Consider the following 24959-nt stretch of genomic DNA (forward strand, 5'->3'; position numbering starts at 1 on the left):
CAGGAAAAAAAGGGCAGTTAGTGCCTGGCTTGCAAGATGTGCAGAAATGAGAGACCCACGGAGAGCTGTCTTCTGACGGCCGAGTGGCGCTCGCACAGCGCCGTGTAGGGGACAGACGGTAGTGGCAGGTCGGGAGTAGCTTCTCTGACCTTGGAGCAGAGACCCGAGTGAGGGGGAAGGACAGCCAGCCACGAGGGCAGGCGAGGGCAGAAGGCCTGGGGTGGGCACCCGGCGCTGTGCTCAGACAGTCAGCAGGAGGCAGAGCTGGCGTGTGGGAGCTCAGGCAACTGGGGAGCCTGGCGAGCCTGGGTGGGAGGCAGCCACGGGGCGTGTTCTGTAGCGCCTCATGGGCCCTCGTTAGGGTTTGGAATTCATTCGGACTGAGATTAGAAGCTACTGGAGGGTTCTAAATGGAAAGTAATAGGATCTGACTGGCATTTTAACAGTATTACTCTGGTGGGTCTGAATTCAGTAAGCTCTGGGGCTGATGAGTGGGAGTGGGAAAAATGTGTGAAGTTGTTAAAACTCTTTGAAAGAGAGCTTCCCTGTAGGAGCGATATTGTAAAGAAATATTTCAAACTAATATAGTGTATATTCAAATGGAAACTGAAAATTATCATTTATGCAATGAAACCAAATATAATAATCATACTGACTTAGTTAAGATAGCCTTAGAAAAGCTTTACTTTTTCTAGAATGCAGAGGGCTGGGCTGAAGGCCATTGTTAAAACAATCAGAGGACCTGATGGCGGGAACCAGAAAGACACGATGCTGAGTAGGTAGGAGGGGCCGCCAAAGGCCTGAGCCCAAGGGGGAGGGTCCAGTGTCATAGGCACCAGGTGAGACTGCCTAGGGGTTACCTACCTAGGAGTTACCGTGTACGTTTTCTTTAAGTAGCATAAGCAGTACCGTTATGATCCTTGGGGGAGAGGCTTAAATGTGGGTCCCTTTTAAGTCCATGGGTCTCTTGAACTACTTTCCCATCTAAACTGGGAGTAATATTTAATAAGGTTGTGAGGATTTAATTAAACAATTCATCAAGTCTTGGAATCTGTTGGCCACTCAATCAGTAGTCACTAGGAGCTCAAACTGTTGAATATTCAGTTTCATGTGGTTCAAGCTATAGATTCCACCGCTTTCCTCTCACAGTGAAAGTAAACCAGGTGTTAACAACAGTTGTGTCATGGTCAGTGAGAATGTGGATTATGGAAAGGTAAGTAAGTCCAAGAGACATCCACAGTCGGATGGTGGGTTCTCTTGGGGGTGTGGATAGACAGGTAAACATCATCTAAATAGCACTACAAAATGTGCTCAGAACTGGGCGGAAGAATGTTTTGCTACCAAACCGTAGTCGCGCCAGTTTTACTACCTAGGTGGGATAGAGAAGACCCCGGTTAAGGGGGAGCGTGGTATGCACAGCTGAAGACTAGCCATGAGTGTGAGTCTTTATGTAAAATGCAATTTCTGAATCCTAGCTTCCCCATATGAAAAATGGGCCAATAATACTTATTCAGACTTTATTAAAAACTAGTTGAAAATCAACTGTTTACTGATAAGTGGTTTTATTATTGGTAGGTGGCTAATGGTACTAATTATCATATTTGCTTGTGAAAGCAAAGTTTTCTCCTAAGTAGTTAGGGAAAACTCAAGAATTGGAGCAGAACATGAATGAGGGTATAATAGATATGCATGGGGAATAGAAGAGGTTTAATTTTAATATGTACCAAAAGTGGGAAGTTAATGCTTAGAGTACTTTGACCCTGAGTACAAGGAATTAATTATTAAAGGTAAGATTATGTCTGTTATTGAATCTGTAGCTATTAGTATTGAGACTACAGAAGTTTTTGTAACGTATGTGTCAGTTGAATGTGAATTTCTTAGGTATGCATTGTTGTTTAGTTTAGAAACTAGTTGATTATTTAAATTTTACCAAGATTATATCCACTGTACCACATCTCAAGGAATAGCCAAATAATTGGGCACTCAGTTTTAGGAGAAGAATGTCAAATGTCATGTTATCTTGCCTGTTGTTTTCAGCTTAAATTGAAAGGGAATCTACTACTTTTTAAATTAAAAACAAGCAAACAAAAAAACCTCTAGACACAAATATTTATGCAGACATTTTAATTTTTTGGTGCCACCAAGTGGGGAAATGTTGAATAGTGCTATTTTCATACAAAATGTATCTTACAGACCACTGAAGTGCCTATAAAGACAGCGACTGCTGAACTTTTTATTATGTACACTTATCAGTAAAAAAGTTGAACATGTCTTCCAGGAGTTTATGAATTATATATATATTTATGCTAATCAATATAAATTTACTATAAATGTAGACCAATGTATTAAAGAAAACCAGAGTGCTAAATTAAGGATTTGAAAATAGAAATAAATAGAGCAGTGGTTCTCAATAATCTTTGAAGACAGAACTCCACTTTAAAAATTAAATTTCTCGGCCTTCTATGTGATAGTATGCTTCATTGAGTCTGTGACCTGATTTGCAAGATGCTCCTTGTGTACCACTGTAAGGAAAAGGCCCTGCCCATGCTCCCTAATCATTCATAGTTTTTGTTTTATGTTAATGAGAGAAGTGTTTTAGCCTTACCTACATAAAAAAAAAAAGTCATATCACTCTTCTGCATACAAGATAAGGAAAATATAAGTGCAATAAGTTGTAAAGGTATTCCTAAAACTTCACATTTGGAATGTGAGTCTTCTGAATCACTTTTTTGAATAGGCTGTTCATGTCCGTGTTTCACTCTACAGGGTTGTGTTATGCGATCAAGAGAACTGAGGCTATCGGCTCTTCTTGGGTGCCCCATTCTTGTCTCTGGGATTTTCTTTGAAGCTGCTAACACACCTGTTGTGTAAATTTAAGCTGTTTTTGTTGTTGTTTTGTTGTTGTTTCTTCTTTTGCTACCTAAGTAGCAACGTACAGAATGTCTTCTACTTTGGGCATCTTCCTTTCTTAAGCTTACAAAGCCTTTGACTGTTGCTTTGCAAGAAAATACAGAATCATGCTCATTGTTCCGGTTAACTTTTGCTTCACTGCTTGCTCCTTTCTTCTGTCTTTCCTTACACATTAACTTTTTGCCTCGATGTCAAATCGTAGTACTGTCTTATAAGACGTGGTAAGTGGCAGTTAAACTCAAGAGTTGTACGAAGAACGCAGGTCACTCCACTGGAGAGGTAACTATAATGTAACCAGCTGTGACCAAGTTTGTGAATGTGCAGGTAATGACAACTACGTCATGACTTCTGCCTAGCCAGTGTTTGTAAGATGCATCCGAATTTCACTGATGTTAAATGTGAAAAAATATATGTATATTTTAGAATCAATGAACATTTAAAAGGGAAATCTTCATTGAATACATGTTAAGTGAGTTGTTTCATTAGTCATGACAGCATCCGTGTCCTTGAATAATAGGTGTTATAAGTATATGCAGGACATATATTCAGTTTACAGGCAGTGCTTGGCGTTGACCTTTCTAATCCAAGGCTAATAGGTTGGAAACTCATCCTTCACAGAAGAGAGAGGTGCAGGGAAAAGTGGTGTTCTTATAGGGGCAAGAAGGTATTAGAAGTGTCTGTAGTTTGTATATATTCTTTCAAAACATTTGGCTTTTAAAATACAGGTAGTGATTTACTCTTGGAACTTGAAACAAATAAAATTGGAAGCAATTATGGCTGACCTGGAAGCATTTTAAATGATATGATCTCTTTAGCCTTGTTGATTTTCTGGTAATTCACTAGAGGGCAGTAGTAAGCAATAAAAGTTTTGTGTTTCTGAAAAATGATAGCCTTCATACATGTTTTTCAAAGAAATCTGAGGTTAAATTCAAAAGATTGTTGTTTAAAGATCTTAAAGTTGTAGTGATTAAATATTTTGTATACTGTGTTATGTCAAGTTTATCTTAATATAAATATTATACTTAAATTTCCTGATAATCATTGAAATTTAAGCATGCAATCCAAAAATAAGCTAAAAGCTAGGTAACCAAAACAATGATTACTTTCTTTTATTTGTTCTCTTCAGACAATTAATAATTCACAAAAAGATGTTGTATTCTGGTCCCATGTTACCACAGGGTGGTACCAAGGACATATTTTTATTTTCTAAAATTTTTACTTTAAGCTATTTATTTAGGCTATAGGAATTCAGTTTAACTCTTCGAATAAATGTGTAAATTCCATGTAAGGAAATAAGTTCATGTGAATAAAGGGCACTGAAAAAATTTTTTTTGTTTGAATATTATTTTCTTAGAGAAGTTGTTTTATTAATTGAACACATGTTTGTTCTTGGAATAAAGGTAGGTAAAAGAAGAATTGAGACCTAGTCCTCACATACCAAACAGTCTACTGCAGTTATTACTAGTCTGGCTGAGAAATCTATATTGTTACGAACTTTCCACATGATTCTGATTAGCTAAGTTTGGCAGATCTAGTGATAAAACAGACATGCAGACAAATAATGTTAATGTCCAGTGTTCTGTACTATAATTGAGTTATAAGCAAGGCACATTTACAAATCAAGGAAGGTTTCTCAGATGCGGTGTAATTAAGCTGAGACCCGAAGGGCACTGGGCTGGGCTACTGAGGTCGGGTGAGAGGTGGGCGTTCCAGGTGAGGCAGTGCATATACGCAGGTGTGGATGCGGAAACTGCAGTGACTGAGGAGCAGTGAACCGCTCGGAGGCATGAGGTTGGGTGGCAGGGATCAGGTCACGAAGGGCTTCGCAGGCCAGGATTAGATAGTGGCGTCTATTCACAAGACCAGTAATCGTACCTCTCACTGGAAAAAAAAAATTGTAAAGCGACATTTTCAAACAGTCGTCCGTGAAATTCTGATACATACAAAAAGAGGTGGACAGAGTAGTGTGGCTCTGGCCAAAGCAGCAGCAGACCGACCCTCCCTGGCCCCCTGCCTTCTTGTCTCCTGTGTGGTCCTGACGGCCCCGAGGCAGAGTCCTGGGGACTCCCGCCAGAGCGCTTGGTCCTGGGGAATCTCAGCGGATGCGAATCAGAGGAATGGCATAATCTGACATGAGGGTTAGAGCAAGATCACTTCGGAAACAGTGTAAAGGATGGACTTGTAGAAAGTGAGACCAGCGGACCAGTGAGGAGAATTTAGATGGCCTTGTCTTTGACAGTAAACTCTAAGTAGCGGCCACGTTTTTAGAACTGACTGGAGTACAGATTCCTTGGGAAATAATTGGGTTGGCCAAAGAGTTCGTTCAGGTTTTTCCATAACGTCGTATGGAAAAACCCGAACGAACTCTTTGGCCAACCCAATAGTATTGAGTTCTGAGGTTAGTATATTTAGAGACCCAGATCCATCAAGCAGAATAGCAAGATTTGGGATTAAATAAGCCTAGTTCGGAGGTGGTTGGAAAGACAGGAAAATATACTTGGGCATAAACTCGGTTTAGCAAAATAATTTTGCCTCGGCAGTTGGTTGTAAAAAGCAACGTGGACTTGTGGTAAAATGACGTGAGTGTGGAGAATCGGTGAATAATCATCATGTAATACTGTATACTCATCAGAGTCTTAAAGTGCTGTGTTACTTTGTTTCATTACCGTTTAAAAGGTGTGGAACTACTAGAACAACAGATAGGTCAGAGTGATAATAGGGATAGGACACTCCTGCAAGGGAAGGGTAACCATCTCTGGGACACCTTGGCTTCCATATGCTTTTTTCTTTACATTTTCAGTATTTTGAGGATATAAAATTTACTGTTAAAAAAATAAACCTGATTATGTTTTTCCTTTTTATATTTTACCCAAGGTCATTAGGAGTATAAATTGGATAAGAATTTAGTTAGTTAGAAGAAAATTATTCTGCTCTGTCCAAATTATATTTTCTTCTAATACAAATAGACCCTTTCCCCAACCTCTCCTTGTTTTTGTTTTCGGATGATGGGAAAATCGTGAGAACATTAACTTATGTTTTAACAATATTTAAAATGCAACATTTTAAGTATCTCGCCTTTAGAAAATGCAAGGATTTGCATATTGGGTAATAATTTCAGCTAGTTAATTATCTAAATACAATGTGCTATATAGAGTTGGTACTACCTGATAGAACTGGTTGAGTTCTGGGATTTCCTTTTAATCATGTTCTTTGTTCCTATTTTTCCTTAATTAAAAAACAACCCTGATGTGTCAGAATTTATGCCTCCGTATATGAATTGTGGTTTAATCAATATTTAATCAATGTCTAAAGGAGGCTCAGTGAGAATACTGAAGTGATTAAAATCGACACTAAACACATTTGAGGTCATCCTGGGAGTTGACAGCCTGGTAGCCGAGAGCATGAGAGAAAATATGCAGGATTACTCAGGATATTTTAGAGTTCGGGGTTAAGCCTAAGAGGTAGCGTTTGTCACTTCTGCCCACATTCATTGCTTGAACTCAATCTCATGGCCCTACCTAACTTCAGGGAGGCTGGCTGAAGTAGTTTGGCCGTGTTTTCAGGAAGAAAATGGAAAGATTTAAATACGTGATGTTGTATCTACTTTAGAGCCCATTGCTGCAGCCAAGAGGTGATAGTTGTCAGTTTTGCTTCTAAGGATTTAAGGTCAGTAACGATTTTGAATAATGGTCACATGGCAGTTGCCATTAAGTGTTTTTAATAGTTACAATAAAATTTCACATTTGGGACTGGCTAATATAGAATTGGGTAATATAAAATAATATGTTGGGCTTCCCTGGTGGCGCAGTGGTTGAGAGTCTGCCTGCCAATGCAGGGGACACGGGTTCGAGCCCTGGTCTGGGAGGATCCCACATGCCGCGGAGCAACTAGGTCCGTGAGCCACATTTACTGAGCCTGCGCGTCTGGAGCCTGTGCTCCGCAACAAGAGAGGCCATGATAGTGAGAGGCCCGCGCACCGCGATGAAGAGTGGCCCCCGCTTGCCACAACTAGAGAAAGCCCTCGCACAGAAACGAAGACCCAACACAGCCATAAATAAATAAATAAATATTTAAAAAAAAATAAAATAATATGTTTATTTTTAATGCTGATTAATATTTTAAAATTTCTTATAAGAATTATATTTAAAATACTTAGCGAAAAGACTAAATATTTAGAACTTACAAATAAACTACATACAGATCATTGGTATGCTAATCAAATAACATGTATATTAAAATACATTTTATTAAGGGTTTACTATATACACTTGGATAAAATTGGTTTTTTCCATAGAAAATAATTTTATAAATTATTTCTACTGATTCATACTGTCTTAACCCCTGATTAGCCTGAAATTATGACTTATTACTTTGATAAAGTATTATGTTTACATTAATTTTGTAACTTGTCTTTTGAAAAATAGGTATTATCTATTCTAGGAATAGTATTACAGATGTAACTCTATGTAACTAAACATGAAATAAACAGAATTATGAGGCAATATAATCATGATTCACTCCCATATACCCTGTTCTTCAGTGACTGTCCCCTTCACAACTGCTTACTCATTTTGTTATTACTTAAAAGGACATTTTTTACCTGAAAATTCTGTATAATATGTTTAAAATAGCATTACTAGGGAATTCCATGGTGGTTCAGTGGATAGGACTTGGCGCTCTCACTGCCAGGGGACCAGGTTTGATCCCTGGTTGGGGAATGAAGGTCCCGCACGCCGCATGGCGCAGCCAAAAAATAAAGAAATAAAATAAAATAGTATTACTACAACGTGTTTTACTTTTCTTTCTTTCAGGCCTATGGCATGTCGGCATTACCTTTAAATCTGATAAAAGGCACTAGAAGCGCTGCTTACGAACGTCTAGAAAACACTGAAGACATTGAAGAAGTGGAGCAGCACATCCAAGCGATTAAATCAAAGGTGAGTTGATACTTTATTGTGATCAGGGAGCGTAAAAGTACTTTGTCTTTGAGCTGCTCCGTGTTGTGACTTAGACATTGGTAAGCCCATATTTTGACATTGTTTGAGTTTTTGTTCAACGTATCCTTAAAGAACCATATTTTTAAAAAATTGTCTTCTGTGAAATGTAGGACACTGACAGTATGAGAATTTTTATCAGTGTTCTAACAACTAAAACACAAAAGTTCTACTTACGTATGATGAAGACCTTGCAATTTCCCAGGTATGCTGATTCCATGTGTAGTATCAGATTTCACTGTATCACTTACGTTAAAGTTTTATGTACTAGTTGAATAAGATAAGATTACGTGTAACCACTTGCCAATTAAATGACTTCTAAAAACACAATAAAGTTTTTCTTCCTTTGTCACCTTCAAGTAACAGATAAATCTTATTTATAGAACATAGGAAAAAATGGAAAGTTTTCTGAATCATTCTATTAAACTGTCATAATCCTGAGACAGAAACCAGATGGTAATAGCACACCAAAAAGAAAACTGTTTACTGGGCTCTCTTATGAAAGTACAGGCAAATAATTTAATATAAATAAAAATGTTAGCAATTCAAAAACTATGCTGTAATAAGAGAATATTTCATAATTATAAGATTAGGTTTATCCCAGGAATGCAAGAATGATATGTTAGAAAATAAAGTAGTTTAATATATTGAGAATAAATGAGAAACATAAACATCTTAATAGATGCCAAAGAGTATTTGGTAAGAGTCAATTTGTAGTTAACAACGTTTAGAGAAAACTCTTACCGAATTGGAAGAAAAGAAGTTGTTTAGCAAAGGAAGCCTACCGTGAGCATCGTACCTAATGAAAGAAACATTCTCACTAAAGGCACGTAGACGACAGGGATGTTCGTATCCTATTCCTAGTCAGATAGAAAAGAACGTAGGGGTAACTGTGGAAGGGAGAGGAGAGAAAAGGGGAAGTAACTTCTGTTATTTGCAGATAGCCTCTACCAAGAAAATCTAAAAGAACCAACTGGCAAATTAATAGACCTAAGAAGAGTTCATCAAGGTGTCCAGATACAAGTGTACAGGATCGTTCACCAGGTGGAGGATGTAATAGAAAATGACCTCATTTCCAATAACTGTGAACTATAAAATAATAAGAAATGTCAGCATCTTCCTGGTGGAAATTACAAACTTTATTGAAATACATAATAGAAGACTGAAGTAAATGGAGAACTTCATCCGTTCCTACTTGGGAAGATTCAATATTGTAGAGACGACAGTTTTCATACGTTTAGGTGGAAATTCAATACAGTCTATAAAAGATAAAAAATGAAATCTTCATAAACCTCCTACCATATACTAAACAAATTCAGAATTTAAATCCAATATAACATTTACAAAACATTAGGAGAAAGTGAAAATAAAATTTTATTTTGGTATGTGGAAGACCTTTCTAAATAAGACTCAGAACTCGAGTGCAAATTGAGAAATTGGTGAGCTTTACATTTTTATGTTTTTAAATTTATGTACCAAAAAAAGTGGCAGCAAAAAGGAATTTAAAGAACCAACAATAATATGAGAGGAAATAATCTGCAATATAGCTGATATATACTGAGCATCTTTAAGTCAAGAAGAAAAAAAGACAAGAAATATGTAGAAATAATGAACAAAAGACCTAAATAGACAGTTTACTGAAGGAGAAATTAAACTCTTCAGTGAAAATATGAAATGATGCTTCAGCTCATTAGTAATGAGTAGGTTGACTAAGATCCCAGTGTGTGTGGGACCTGAGGAGTTTTCCAGAACATGCTGGGACTTTAACTGCTAAAACCAGGATGACTGGTAATTAGAGCAACTCAGTATTTTTTAATCCTTTAGAAGTCTTTAAAATTTTTACCTTCGTCAGGGGTTGATAAGAATTTGGGGATAGGAATACTGTTTGAGGGAATATAAAATATATAGCTTTTTAAAGAAAACTAAATGTTGTCACATGCGTCTGCACACAGAAACGCACAAACAACGTACCTTTTAATAATTAAATTTTAATCCAACAGATGCCTAGGAACTTATCTTACTGGATTGTATGTATGTGCTTGTGCCCAGGTGAATAAGGATGTTCATGTCCCTGCCCCCTCAAAAAAGAAAATAATCTAAATGTTCAAAAATAAGGTATTTGTTAAATTAAAATATCATGGTATAATGTGCTGTGCAATGATGAAAAGGAATGAGGTAGATTTATATAGCTTAGAGAACGTATCTTATGAAATTAAATTAGACTTTCTCAGTTTAAATTCTGGCTCTCCTGATTATGCAGGTAATATCTGTGGGCCTTATTTTCCTCATCTAATAAATGAATAAAATGCTGTTATCAACCTCAAAGTTTTATTCTGAAGATTTAAGGAGAATAAGGCACAGGAAATGTTAGCTATTATGTAAAACAAAAACCGTTAAGTATGTTTACACAGAGGGACACATGCAGACACACAGATATACATGGTCTCTGTGACAGCGATAACCACAGAAGAGGGGGTGGTCACTGGGGACCATGGGAAGGGCAGCTTTCACGTGTTACTGTTTTTCCAACACAGGATATTGTTTATGTGCTATGTAACTTCATTTTTTTTTTTTTTCCAAATGAAATAATTGGGTGACTGCTGGGTGTCTCTCCTGGTGTCTGTCTGACCACAGTTCTTCTTATGTTGGTTTAGACAGTTGCTACAGCAGAGTGGGCCTCCATTCATCCCACTGATCCTTCAGCAAATGGGCAGATAATCTGAGCGTGTTTTCAGTGGTCCCTTAAATCAGCTTACGAAAAAATTTCTTTCCTGAAATAGGGAACGCCAGCAGTGAAATAAATCTACCTTGTTGGTATCCTTTTGATATTAGAATGGCAGTTTTGAGAAAAATTGTGTAGTTAAGATATAAAGTACCACACGCTTGAAGCATCGTGGCCTGGATCTGTCTTCTGGAGGGAGGTGTCTTATTCCTCTGGTCTTCAGAAAATACCCTTCTGTAAGGTTCCTTTTTGGGGGATACAATTTGATAATAACCAGTGTACTTAAAGCAGTGAAGATAGTTAAATAATAGTAATAGCCCCACGTATGCGAAGTGTGGTCTCTGGTTGGGGGATACAGTTTGATAATAACCAGTGTACTTAAAGCAGTGAAGACAGTTAAATAATAGTAATAGCCCCACGTATGCAAAGTGTGGTCTCTGGTTGGGGGATACAGTTTGATAATAACCAGTGTACTTAAAGCAGTGAAGACAGTTAAATAGTAGTAATAGTCCCACGTATGCAAAGTGTGGTCTCTGCACCAGCGGCATCGGCATCTCCTGGGGATTTGGCAGAAATGCAAATTCCGGGCCCCACCCGAGGCCTAACTAAGTCATGTTCTCTTGGGGTGGGGTCTAGAAACCTGTGTTGAACGGACTGTCCTGTTGACTGTTATGCGTGTGAAGCTTGGGAAGCAACACGATCAGGAAGAGGATGGCTGGTGCCAGAAGAGCATGGCAGCGCCACTGTGTGAAGAGATCGTTGTGACCCCGTACCTCCCCTTATGAGAGGCCATGCGGGCTGTTTGCGTGTGCCCGTCATTTCACGTTGATGCTGCTCTGGGCCGAGCTGCAGAGCACTGGCCGCTCTGCCCCCCAGCGTCCTATTTAACCTTGATAGGGGTTTTAACACTCTAATTACCTAACGCTTTTGCAGTTTAAAAATGTCCCGGGAATTCCCTGGCAGTAGGACTGCCAGGGAATTAGGACTCAACGCTTTCACTGCTGAGGGCGTGGGGGTTCAATCCCTGGTCGGGAAACTAAGATCCCACAAGCTGCGTGGCGTGGCCAAAAACTTAAAAAAAAAAAAAAAGAAAAGTGTTGTCCCATGTAAATATTTTCTTGGTCCTTCCAATAAAAGCAAACAAATTTATATTTCACCTTTTTAGTATTTAGCAGTTGTCTTGTCATTGTGGTTTATTATCGTACCGAGTTGAAGACACTTAGGGGCAGAGGGGAGTTCAAGTGGGAAAGTGTCACTCAGACACCACAGAAAGGTACTACTCATGGTTACGGTAAATATCGTATGAAAATAGATGAGAATTATCTGTCAGATAGGTCAGCCAAAGAAAACATGACTCATTTGCAGATGTAAATGGAGAATAAGAAAGTGCTGGTTCTTAGCAATTGTTATAAAAGCCTGTGCACACCACGTACTAGTACTGCATCACGCTGCTGGTGTTTGAATCAGGGACTGAAAAGCATCAGCTCGGATACACTGTAACACAATCACTTGACCAGAAGGAGAGAGAGCAGAGGACCGAATATGTTAAGATAAGGGATAGGATGAGGAATTTGGAGGTGAAGGAGAATAATTGAGCAAAGAACATAAAGTGCCTCATAAAAAGGGTGTTTTAAAAAATATTTATCTGTCTCCGCATAACTTTACCGTGTACGGTATTTGGAAAATAGGGATCAAGAGGAAGTTCAGCATTAAATGTACACACATTCACATCACATTTTGACACTGATCTTGGTTCAGAGATGTGTATTGTCACATAGAAGTTGTTGGGTTCTTTTTTTTTTTTCCCCCCAATTTGTAAATTTGCCAAAGGAGTCAAATCGAACCTAAAAAAGTTTTTGTTGCCTGATCTGCTAAATCTGATGGGTACTTTATAAAGACCTTAATGGTAAAAAAACTGTTTTATTTTGTTCTCTTCTTTGCAGAGCAAAGATGGTCGACCTTTGCCAGCAAGGGATAAACGCGCCTTAAAACAATTTGAAGAAAGGTTACGAACACTTAGGAAAAGAGAGAGGCACTTAGAATTCATTGAAAATAGCTGGTGGACTAAATTCTGTGGTGCCCTGCGTCCCCTGAAGGTAAGTGGAGTTTTACAAAATTATGTTGTCACTCTTCCTCTCAGAGAGGTTGAGTTCTCCTAGTGAGGCATTGCAGCATGGAACTTTAAGGGCGTGGGTTTCGCAGTTAAAATAATCTGGTTTTAAATCACAGCTCTGATATTTGGTAGTTGGGGCAAGGTACGTAACCTCTCTGAGCTTCATTTACTCATGTGTAATGTAAGTATTATAACAGGTTTTGGGGAATTTAAATTAAAATATAGGTAAGTAATGTGGTATTCTCCTGGTTTTACAAGGTTGTACTTTTCTGTAGGAGATCTGGGACCCATATTAGACCTTTCTCAGATAGACAGATTTCAATATTCAGATTGAAAATTTCAATAGAATTTGCTTCATTGTGAGGTGGCATGTTTCTGAAAGTATGTAAAAAGGTATTATTTAAGATGGAAAACCATTAATTTCCTTTTTTTTTTTTTTGAAACCATCATTAGCTAGCCTTGAATTCTTCAGACTGTGGTCTTCCTCTTATAATTCAAAAGGAAATGAGGAAATGCACTGACTGCTTACCCTAAAAAGCTTCTCTTTTGAAAGACTGCTTCAAAAACATACCATAATCAGTTAGATCTACGTGTGTATCACTTTTAAACCTTTCTTAAGACTTACCTCAGTCCCTTTTCCCAAGGTGATTGTCTTCATAGCACCAAAGGTATGAAGAAACCCTGCTCACCCTTAACTTAATTCTAAATTGTTTCTATAGCTTCCTTATAAATATTTATAACTTGGTCGCTAACATTAGCTGCCTTGTTTTAAAAGTGCTTTGTGCCGTTTCACTGTACCTGTGTTTAGAGGGACTTTCAAATCAACTTTATTAAGTGTGCAGATTGATTTCGCCAAATGTAGGTATGTAGGTATAGAAGATCTACATCACTACAGAAAGCTACTTTATGTCTTCCCCTGCGCCACTGGGCTCAGACCCCGACCACCCACTGATGTCCTTCTGTCATTGAGGTTTACTTTTGTGTGTTCTGTGGAGTCATGGCATATATAGGCTTTGGTCTGGCTTTTTTGGCTCAGCATGGTGCTTTTGAGATTTCGTCCATGTTACTGCATTTCTTTTCAGTGGTTCAATCTGTTTTCTTGCTGAGTAACATTCCATTGTGTCTGTTTCACAATTTGTTTATCCACTCACCTGTTAGTGGGGATTCGAGTTGTTTCCAGTTTGAGGCTATTATGATTAATGCTGATGTGAACATGGTGTACAAATCTTTGTGTAGACATCTACACATTCATTCATTTTTCTTGAGTAAATACCTAGGAGTAGAATTGCTGGGTCTAATGTTTAATATACATTTCACTTTATAATAAGTGAAGTATTTTTCACAGTGGTTGCACCATTCTGCATTCCCACAGCAGCATGAGATTTCCGGTTGCTTCACATCCTTGTCAACTCATATTGTAACTGTTTGTGATAGGTGTTCTAATGGGTGTATAATCTTACCTCATGGTTTTGATTTGCATTTCCCTGGTGACTAATGATATTAAGCATCTTTTTGTATTCTTATTGGCCATTTGTTTATCTTTTCTCAAAGGCCTGTTTAAATCTTTGGCCACTTTAAAAGTTAGGTTTTTGTTTTATGAGTGAGTTATGAGGCTTCTTTGTATATTCTGAATCAAGTACTTTGTCAAATTTGTGTATTCTTAATGTTGCCCTCTAATTTATGCCTTGCTTTTATGTTGTCTCAACCCTGTCCTTCAAAGAGACGTTTCTTAAGTTTTTATAGAGAGCATTTTCTCCTGAGTGTCTTCTAGATGATAGTGTTAGTTCTTATATTTTAGGTTTGTGGTCCATTTTAAGTTAATTTTGTGGAATGATGTGACTTAGGGGTCAAAGTTTATTTTATTTTCCGTATGGATAGCTGGTTGTTTCAGCACCTTTTTTTTTTTTTTTTTTTGACAAGACTATCCTTTGCTCTTTGAATTTCCTTGGTACTTTTGTCAAATCGATTGTATATATGTGTGGGGTCTGTTTCTGGACTCTCTTCTGTTCCGTTGATCTGTATGTTCTTATGCTGAAACTTGATTACTAGAGCTTTATAATCAGTCATGAAATCAAGCAGTGTCAGTTCTTCAGTTTTGTTTTCCTTTTTCAATATTGTTTCAGCTCTGCTAGATCCTTTGCATTTCCATATAAATTTAGAATTGACTCGTAACTCCACAAAACACCCAGTGGAATTTCTATGGGGATTACTTTGAATCAGTAGGTAAATTTGGGGAGAATTGTTATCTTAATATTGAATCTTCTAATCCATGAACGTGATATCTTTCCATTTATTTATGTTATTGTAAATTTCTCTCAGCAGTGTTTTGTAGTTCTCAGTATAGAGGTCTTGCAGGTATTTTGATAAATTTATCTATAAGTATATCTTCGTTTATAATATTATGCATTATTTTGTTTAATTTCAGTTCTCAATTATTTGTTGCTAGTATGTAGAAATTCATTTCTGTACATTGGCCTTGTATCATGCAACCTGGCTAAATTATTAGTTCTAGTAGCTTTATTATAGATTCGCAAGGAATTTTTATATACATGATTATGTCAGTGCTAGAAGACAGTTTTACTTCTTCCTTTCAAATATAAGATTTCCGATTTTTTTTCTCCTTATTGCATGGGCTAAAACTTCCAGTACCGTCAGTTTACCATTTATTCCTTTGTTATATAAATAAACCAGTATTCTCGAATACTGATTGGAATTCTTACCTATCTTTCTATTATCTGGTTTTAAGTTAGGAATAATAGGAAACACTTAGGATTAGTTAGTAGTAGTCATGCCTGATGGAAAAATCTGAGGATGCAAACTTATTGTTATGTAATTGAGGCTTTAAGATGAATTTTTCTCACGTGAAGTATGAAAATGATTTGTTACACAGATACAGCTCAGAAAATGGGAAGCCGCGCTGTTCGTGCTTCTCATACTTCAGCATCCGGTGGTCCTAGTGGGAACAGGCAGGCAGGGCCGCGCCCCGCTCTGCGCTGCTCAGCCGTGCTGGACGTCGTTTAACACCTCTGAGAAGCTCCTGGTGCAGAATTTCTTTAAAGTTATGTCTGTCTCAAAATTTGGTGGTAGTGTTCGGTGCTGTGTATAACCCATGTTTGCTTTATTATAAAGTGTATTAAATTACACTGAATTTGCCATTTTTTATAAGAAAATTTTATAATTATTTTTCATAAGAGTAGCTCCCCCCTTGCCCCCCCCGAGATGCGATTGGTCTTGTGATTTCACACGTCCATGATTGCCTAGCATATGTGTATCTCATGTCAGAGGCACGGGGGTTCCGAGCATGGCTTTTCTGTCACATACATCTAGTGTTGAGTCCTTGCTCTCCTCCTCACCAGCCGTATAGATTCTTGTTGCTTCACCTTGCTACACCTCATTTTTCTCATTCATGTAATGGGGTTATGTACTTTTTTTTGTTATGGGAATTAAATGAAATAATCTGTGCTGTGCCTTTTGATGTAAGCAGCTCAGAAAATTGCCGCTGCTATTGTTACAGTTCTATATATAGGATTTTTCAACTTCTTGAATACTGCCATGGAACTCAAGGAAGAAAATTAGTTTTGAGTTGAAGGCACTTATAAAAATAAGCATCTAATTAGAATAAGTTAATGGGTTCTTAAAACAGCGTTTATATATAATACCGAGCACATTTCTAAGCGTACAGTCTAATCTTCGTTAGACACTTGATTAAACTTGCCTCTGACAGATGGGCATTCTTTGAGTGTGTACGACTAATTGGCCTGGGTAACCTACAGATCCATTAGGTTTTAAATAAAACTTGAGATTTTACTATAGATACACCTGTTATTGTATATATATTTATACCTCTTATATTTATAAAGAGAGATATAAATTCATGTCCATAATTATATCACGTATTTTTTCAGACTTTTTTTTTTATTGTGGTAAAACATACATAACATACAGTTTACCATTTAAGCTATTTGTTGGTGTGGCATTACTTACATTCACAGTGTTGTGCAACTGTCACCACTCTCCATTTCCAGAACCTTTCATCGTCCCAAACAGAACATTCAACAGTAACTCTCCATTCTGCACCTCCACCCCCCATACCCTGCAACCACACAACTCAGACTGGGACTTGAACCCACTGTCTTTTAGTTGAGATCACACACCTGGTCTCAGGACTTAATGAAGCTCAGGTTCTTGATGTCTCGTCGCAGAAAGAATTCAGTGAGAGACAAAGTGATAGGTAAGAAGTGCATTTATTTAGAGAGATACACAGTCTATAGACAGAATGCGGTCCATCTTAAAAGGCGAGCATGGCCCTGGGAGAAGCACCCTCCACAGACAGAGTGTGGGCCATCTCAGAAGGCGAGAGGCCCTGAAATACGGCATGGTTAGTTTTTATGGACTGGGTAATTTCATAAGGAAAGGAGTGGGAGGATTATTCCAACTATCTTGGAGAAGGGGCAGAGATTTCCAGGAATTGGGCCCCCGCCCACTTGTTGACCATTTTTTGGTCAGCCCCAGAACTATCATGGCACCTGTGGATATGTCATTTAGCTAATGTATTACGTTGAGCATATAATGAGGCTTAATGTCCACTGGAACTTGAATCTTCCTCCATCTTGAACCTAGTTGGTTCTAACCAGGTTATGTCATATCCAACAGCTCTGTCATTCTTTTAAAGGTTGTGCCCTGCCCCGTTCCCTCCTGTTTCACCCCTGCCCAGCTCACATCCCCTAATGACCTCTATTCTCTTTTCCGTCTCTGAATTTTTCTATTCTAGTTACCTCATATAAGTGAATTATATGTACTTTTGTGTCTGGCTTATTTGACTTCACATAATGCCTTCAAAGTTCATCCATATTTTTGATGTATCAAAATTTCATTCCTTTTTAAGGCTGAATAATATCAATTTTGTTTTTCCATTCATCTTTTTGTTTATCCATCCATCTGTTGGTGGACATTTGGGTTATTTCCAACTTTCGGCTATTGTGAATAATGCTTCCAAGGTAATTGGTATACAAGTATCTGTTTGAGTCCCTGCTTTCAGTTCTTTTGAGTATATACCTAGAAATGGAATTGCAAGATCTTGTGTCAGTTCTGGTATCACTTTTTGAAGAACCTACAAATTGTTTTCCACAGTGGGTGCACCATTTTACATGCCCACCAATAAGGCACAGGGTTCCAGTTTATCCATATCATTGTCAATACTTATTTTCCTTTGTTTTGATAATAGCCAACCTTATTGTTGTGAAGTGATATCTCATTTTGGTTTTTATTTTCATTTCCTTAATGATTAGTGACATTGAGCATCTTTTCACTTGATTGTTGGCTTTGTATCTTTACTTTGGAGAAATGTTTATTCGGGGTTTTTTTGTTTGTTTGTTTGTTTTTAATATTCTTGTTGCCAAAATATTGGCCCTCTGTGCTCTGGTGCTGACTAGAAATTCAGAGACAGAGTTTTGACAGGCAAAGAGGGAACACAGGAGACTAGCGCTAGTGCCCCCCTCCCTGGGGAATAGGGAGAGGTCTTACAGTCAGGGCTCCTGCTTGGGGGTAGGTGATAAGGATCAAGGCAGTGATGGGCTTGCATTCTTCTGATGGGTTGGTGGTGAGGGAAGCAGGAGTCAGCATCATCAGCCTTCAGGTTCCAGCTGGTCTGGGGTCTGCATGGTTGTGGGCATCGTACCATCATTAATCATTAACTTCTTCCACCTGGAGGGGGTTTCAGTATCTGCAGAACAGCTCAAAGATACCTTTGTGTGTATCCATTGATTGGGACACCAGGACCTTGCCCCAAGGCTGCACTATTGTTTCTCTTGACTGTTTGTTTCTCCGTTGTCTCCCATCCCCTCTCTTCCCTAATTACCAACTGCTTGAATCTGCCCATTGGAAGTCGGGGAAGGTCATGGAGGCTGAATGAAGCCTATTTCCTGTAATCAGAGGAATGGAGGACACAGAAAGGCTTTGTTCCCTGGAACCCCACAGGGCCTTGCTCAGTATCATTCTGAATGTTACTCCTTATCAGATACATGATTTGTAAATATTCTCCTATTCTTGGCTTGTCTTTTCATTCTGTTGATAATGTCCTTTGATACACAAAGTTTTTTTAATTTTGATGATGCCAGTTCATTTTTTCTTTTGTTACCTGTGTTTTTTGTGTCATGTACAAAAAATAATTGCCAAATCCAATGCCATGAAGATTTTTTCCCTAAGAGTTTAATAGTTTTAGCTCTTACATTTAGATCTTTGATCTATTTTGAGTTAATTTTTATATATAGTGAAGGACAAGGGTCTGATTTCATTCTTTATGTCTGTCTCTAGGCCAGTACCATACTGTTTTTTTTTTTATATATATATATATACATTTATTTATTTTATTTATTAATTTTTGGCTGTGTTGAATCTTCATTGCTGCGCATGGGCTTTCTCTAGTTGCAGCGAGCGGGGGCTACTCTTCATTGTGGTGTGAGTGCTTCTTATTGCGGTGGCTTCTCTTGTTGCAGAGCATGGGCTCTAGGTGCGTGGGCTTCAGTAGTTGTGGCTCACAGGCTTAGTTGCTCTGTGGCATGTGGGATCTTCCCGGACCAGGGCTTGAACCCATGTCCCCTGCATTGAAGGCAGATTCTTAACCACTGCACCACCAGGGAAGCCCACCATACTGTTTTGATCGCTGTGGCTTTGTAGTAAATTTTGAAATAAGGAAGTGTGAGTCCTGTAACTTTGTACTTCTTTTTCAAGATTGTTTTGGCTATTCAGGGTTCCTTGAAATTCCACATGAATTTCATGATGGATTTTCTTGTTTCTGCAAAGAACATCATTGTGATTTTCGTTGGGATTGCATTGAATCTGTAGATCATTTTCAGTAGTATTGTCATTTTTAACGTATTAAGTCTTTCAAACCATAAATGTGGGATGTCTTTCCATTTATTTATGTCTCCTTTAATTTCTGTCAGCAGTGTTTTGTAGTTTTCAGTTGTAGGAGAGGAAAAAATTTTCTTCTACCCTTCTGGGTTCTTCTGTCTGGTCTAAGAATTAAATTGACATGAGACAGATTAACAGGAGAAATTCAAACAAAAGTTTGATAACATGTACATATGGGAGAGACCCAGGAGAACTGAATAACTAGCCCAAACAGCGGAAACCGGCTCCTTAAATACCACCTTCAGCTAAAGACAAAGGAGGATGTTGGGGGTAGTGGTTTGAGACTTCAAAGGGGAGGAAGGCAACTCACATGGAGATGGAAAAGCAAATGTTTGGTAGACAAGTGTTTGCTAGACCAGCAGAGACAAAGGAACACAGAGTGGACCCTGAGCTCTAGGCCCTACCAAGTTTCCCCCCACACCTGGCCCTTATTCCTTGCAGACATCTCTGGTGACAACTCTATTCTGGGAACAGGCCCTTTATCTAAATTCTTTAGGCAGCTGGGGGGTGGGGTGGGCGTGGTTTTAATAAGAAAGGCTTTGAGTCTTCTGTTTCCTAAAAATAATCAGCCGAGATTAATTCTCATGCCAGAGGGACACATTTTCTGGTGGTAAAATTTCCCCCCCAGTACTGTATCTAAGTAGAGTATATCAGTCATTTGCCTCCTTGTTTAAATTTCTCCCTAAGTGTTTTATTCTTCTAGATACTTGTTTACAGGATGAGATTTAAGTAGTTGCCTTCTGCATTGATAAGAGTTTCTAAAGATTTGGTCATCACCCTCTTCCACCTTTACAAATGGACCTTTCCCTTATAAATGTAAATATCTCTTAAAAAAGAGTAACTGTCAGTTTTCAGAGCTTCTGTTTCTGCTGTTTCTTAAAAAATAGCTTAAAATAATTCTTAAGCCACAGAGGCATATTTTAGGGTGGAGAATTCTGCTCCTCTTTACCAATAACATTATGGTATGGATATTGAAGTTCATGTAAGGGTAAACCCACTTGTAAATGACCTAACCCATCTTTACACTGGCATAGCAGTAAGCCTCAAGTGCGTAGAAAAGCTTGGACTGGGTCTTGGATATCAGTGACTGATCAATACATAACCTTGTTTGTTATGTGTTTGTGTTTAAGAACCACTGACACAGTGTCGATTCATCAACATTGAACTTGGGACCAACAGCAGTATAACTCATACCTGAACAAAACTAGCACATGTGTTTTCTCAGGAATCGTAGCCTTCTCAGTCTTAGGAAACAAACGCACATGTGTTTTCTCAGTAATCGTAGCCTTCTCAGTCTTAGGAACCAAAAGCACGTGTGTTTTCTCAGGAATCGTAGCCTTCTCAGTCTTAGGAACCAAAAGCACGTGTGTTTTCTCAGGAATCGTAGCCTTCTCAGTCTTAGGAACCAAACGCACGTGTGTTTTCTCAGGAATCGTAGCCTTCTCAGTCTTAGGAACCAAACGCACGTGTGTTTTCTCAGGAATCGTAGCCTTCTCAGTCTTAGGAACCAAACGCACGTGTGTTTTCTCAGTAATCGTAGCCTTCTCAGTCTTAGGAACCAAAAGCACGTGTGTTTTCTCAGGAATCGTAGCCTTCTCAGTCTTAGGAACCAAAAGCACGTGTGTTTTCTCAGGAATCGTAGCCTTCTCAGTCTTAGGAACCAAACGCACGTGTGTTTTCTCAGGAATCGTAGCCTTCTCAGTCTTAGGAACCAAACGCACGTGTGTTTTCTCAGGAATCGTAGCCTTCTCAGTCTTAGGAACCAAACGCACGTGTGTTTTCTCAGGAATCGTAGCCTTCTCAGTCTTAGGAACCAAACAGCACTTCAGCACTGTGCTTGGGGGCCATTTTAAACAACAAAGTTACCAACAAAAAGCACAAAAAAATGCAAAGAATGTAGCAGTCAGTAGACCACTTACAGGGTACTTGTTTGCAGTGTGAGAGCTGAAACAAGAAAGCAGAGCGTGGCCTGGTTCAGCCTCAGCTGGGAACTTGCGCATCAGGTGACTTGGAATTTTTACCTCTCTGCATGTATCCGCAAAAGACTGCCAAGGGCCACATGTATTGATTTTAAGGTCATAAATAAATTTTAGTGAGCAGAGAGCTTGCAAATGCCAGATCTGCAAACGAGAATCAACCGTACTTATAAGTAAAAACAACAACAAAAATCCCCAAATCCACCAAGTTTTCTCTCCAGCTCTTACTGCAAAACTTTGTGTTAAGCAAAGACAATCTGGGAAAAATTGCATGGTAGAGAGAAGAGAAGATTTGGAGGTGGGCCTAAGATGGATCTTAAACCGCCCAAAATGAGGTGAAATAAGCCAGTCACAAAAAGACAAATACTGTATATGAGGTACCTAGAGCAGTCAGATTCGTAGAGACAGAAAGTAGAATGGTGGTCTCCAGGGATTGGGGGCAGGAGGTGTGGGGAGTTGTTTAATGGGTACAGAGTTTCAGTTTTGCAAGATGAAGATAATTCTGGAGATGGGTTGCACAACAGCGTGAATGTATTTAACACAACTAAACTGTACACTTAAAAATGGTTGAGATGGTAACTTTATGTTATTTGTATTTTACCACTATTTAAAAAACCAGAACCAGAAATGGCCAAAAAGCAGGTAGAAATGAAGAGAGTTGAACTCAGAGGGGAAAATGGGAGGAAAATACGCTTAATTTCAGAAATGAAAACAAAATTACAAGGTGTCCAAAGGAGAATAGAATCAAATAAAATTTAGTAAGGGGAGGCTTTGAAGAAAGCCAGAAAGATAACCAAGAGAAGGAAAACAAGATGAAGTAAAAAGGATCAGAAAAAGAGTGTTGAAAGAGAAAGAAAAACTACCTGTGTGTAGTGGTTTCCATGCAGTAGCAAAACAAAACAAATTAGCAGACTATTGAAAGGCGTAATCTCCCCCAAAACACCGAAAAATAAATAGACCTGAATCCACGTGTCATGGATATTCTGTCGTGGTCCGAACGCGGGTTGGAAAAGAATTTCCAGACCCAAGGCAGAATGTAAAGAAGACAGGATTTATTAGAGGGAATTTCCAGACCCAAGGCAGAATGTAAAGAAGACAGGATTTATTTATTATTTATTTATTTATTAATGTAAAGAAGACAGGATTTATTAGCGGGCCGAATTCCTAGTAGTCCTGGAGAGTAGAGCCCGAACATGTGCTATTGATTAGTTTTTATAGCCAGAAAACAAAGGAATGGTCCGAAGTAAAAATTTCGTTTACAGATTGGTCAAGGCATATATACCTTCCTTCTATAGGGTGGGAGTGGGGCAGGGCAGATGCCTTTCCTTATTTGGGACAGGTCCTGTTGCCCAGGTGGGCGTCGCCCAGGTGGGCTCAGGAATTTCATAACCATGGCAACATGGGGCAGAGGGCGAGTAAGAGTCCAGTAGGGTGTGGAATGCTGACACTTTTTCAGGCAGGGTCATCCTTTGTCCTTGAGGCACCATTGTCCTTGGAGCACCACATATTCTATTTCATGAATAGACATGAAATAGACACTTTGTACCTGGGAAAGTTTATGTGCAATTTCCTAGTAAAACTGACTTCAAAATTAAAGAAAAATCCTCAAGATTTCTAAGAAAAAAAAATCAACTCACAAGGGCAACATTGTTAGACTTTTTAAAAAAACATGCAAAGCAAGGCAGGAATGGAGGAACATTAAAAACAAACAAAAAGCCTCAATGAAAATGTATGAACTGTCGACTGAAAAAAAAAAAAAACACACACAACGTGAGAGTTGTGAGTTAAGTTTTATTTGGGGCAAAATGCGGACTATAGCCCCGGAGACAGCATCTCAGGTGGCTCTTAGAAACTGCTCGCAAGAGGTGGGGGGAAGAGCAGTATTCTATACGGTTTTAGTGAAGGGGGTACCTGTAGTCAAGCACACATTTAGGCAGAGGCTCGCTGCTAGTCGTCAGGAGCAGACATCACCATTGATGACTTTAGTGCTTTTCTAGATACGAGGAGATGCAAGAATCGGGCTCATAACATTGTCTCCCGAAAATATCTAACCATCTGAAGACCTGTTCTGCCCGTTTTTCCCAGAGCACAGAGGGCCTCCCTCCTGATCTCCACCCTGAACTCCTTTCAGGGGGTGTTGAAGGTCAGCGGCTGCAGCGGTTTGTGACTTAGTCCTTGTAGAGGCAGATGGCAAGTGCCAGTTTTTAGTTGGCAGAACCAAGGAATTGATCTTTAGCCAAAATAGCCTTTAGAAAAACAGTTATGGAATTCTGTACCCATGAGCTCTTTTGAGAAATCCACTCGTTGCCAAGCTTTGACCAATTAAGAGGTGAGAACATAAACATCAGCGAAGGGAAAAATGGTGAACATGTAATATTGTAGGTCTGTGGAGAGAAGGTGTGGGCTAGGGCAGAGAATAAGGCACAAACATACGTGCTGATGAATAGAAATAATGTAATTAAGAAGGGGGAGAAGGAAAAGTAGAATTTCTCATAATTATTGTGTAGGCAGTAGGTAGGAGTTGGACACGTAAAAACTAATGAATTGTTTAGTAAAGGAATTAAAAAGGAAATGGGGGCTAAGGGTGCTTGAAAGTTTAAGTACACTAGAACAAAAATATAAACCCTCTTAACAAAAGAACTAAAAATCAAAGAGCAAGGAATTCACATTAACTGGAGAAAGAAACACGGGAAATATACACACAGTTATCAAGCAACAAGATATTTTTGAGACGAAATGTGTTAGTCATATCAATAAATGTGAATGGACCTAACTCACTATTAAAAGAAAAATTTTTAATTTTCCTCAGAAAGCAGGATATAACTATATCCTAAAACAGTGATTCACAAAGGCTAAAAATGTGTATTGAAAGATATACTGAGCAAATGGAAACAATAAGAAAGCAGGTAATGATCGTGCTATTAGACAAAGTAGGATTCATGCCAAAAAACGTTAAATCCAACAAAGAATCACTATCACTTTTTGTGATAGACAGAATGCCTCTCTCTTCCCCCAGTGATGTCCACGCCCTAATCCCTGAAACCTGTGAGTATAATATACACGAAATGTCAAAAGGGACTTTGCAGATGCAGTTAATGTTATAGACTTTAAAATATGGAGCTGATCCTGGATTATCCTGATGGGCCCAATCTAGTAGCACAAGTCCTTAAAAGCGAGAACTTCCATGGTTAGAGTCAGAGAGATGTGCTAAAGTAAAGTGTAAGAAAGAGACATTCAGAATGTAAGACTTGAGCTGCCATTACTGATTTGAGGATGGAGGGGATGTGAAAAGGAATGCAGGAACTGAATGCCCTCAAAGAACTGAGAGGCTC

General features: G+C 38.7%; 1 protein-coding gene across 3 annotated transcripts in view; it reads left to right on the top strand.

Moving 5' to 3' along the window:
- The window catches only part of LMBRD1 (LMBR1 domain containing 1), a 117704-nt gene that overhangs the window by 55735 nt on the left and 37010 nt on the right, over positions 1–24959 (top strand). For 2 of the 3 annotated variants that reach the window (XM_082474213.1, XM_082474211.1), the window contains exons 8-10: positions 7722–7847; positions 12570–12722; positions 15630–15797. In XM_082474213.1, the coding sequence (XP_082330339.1) occupies positions 7722–7847; positions 12570–12722; positions 15630–15797 (447 nt within the window). The remainder of the gene's footprint in view (positions 1–7721; positions 7848–12569; positions 12723–15629; positions 15798–24959) is intronic. The other variant, XM_082474212.1, reaches the window with a different exon arrangement.

Source organism: Balaenoptera physalus, assembly GCF_965194825.1.
Source record: "Balaenoptera physalus genome assembly, chromosome: 9".
Taxonomy (NCBI): domain Eukaryota; kingdom Metazoa; phylum Chordata; class Mammalia; order Artiodactyla; family Balaenopteridae; genus Balaenoptera; species Balaenoptera physalus.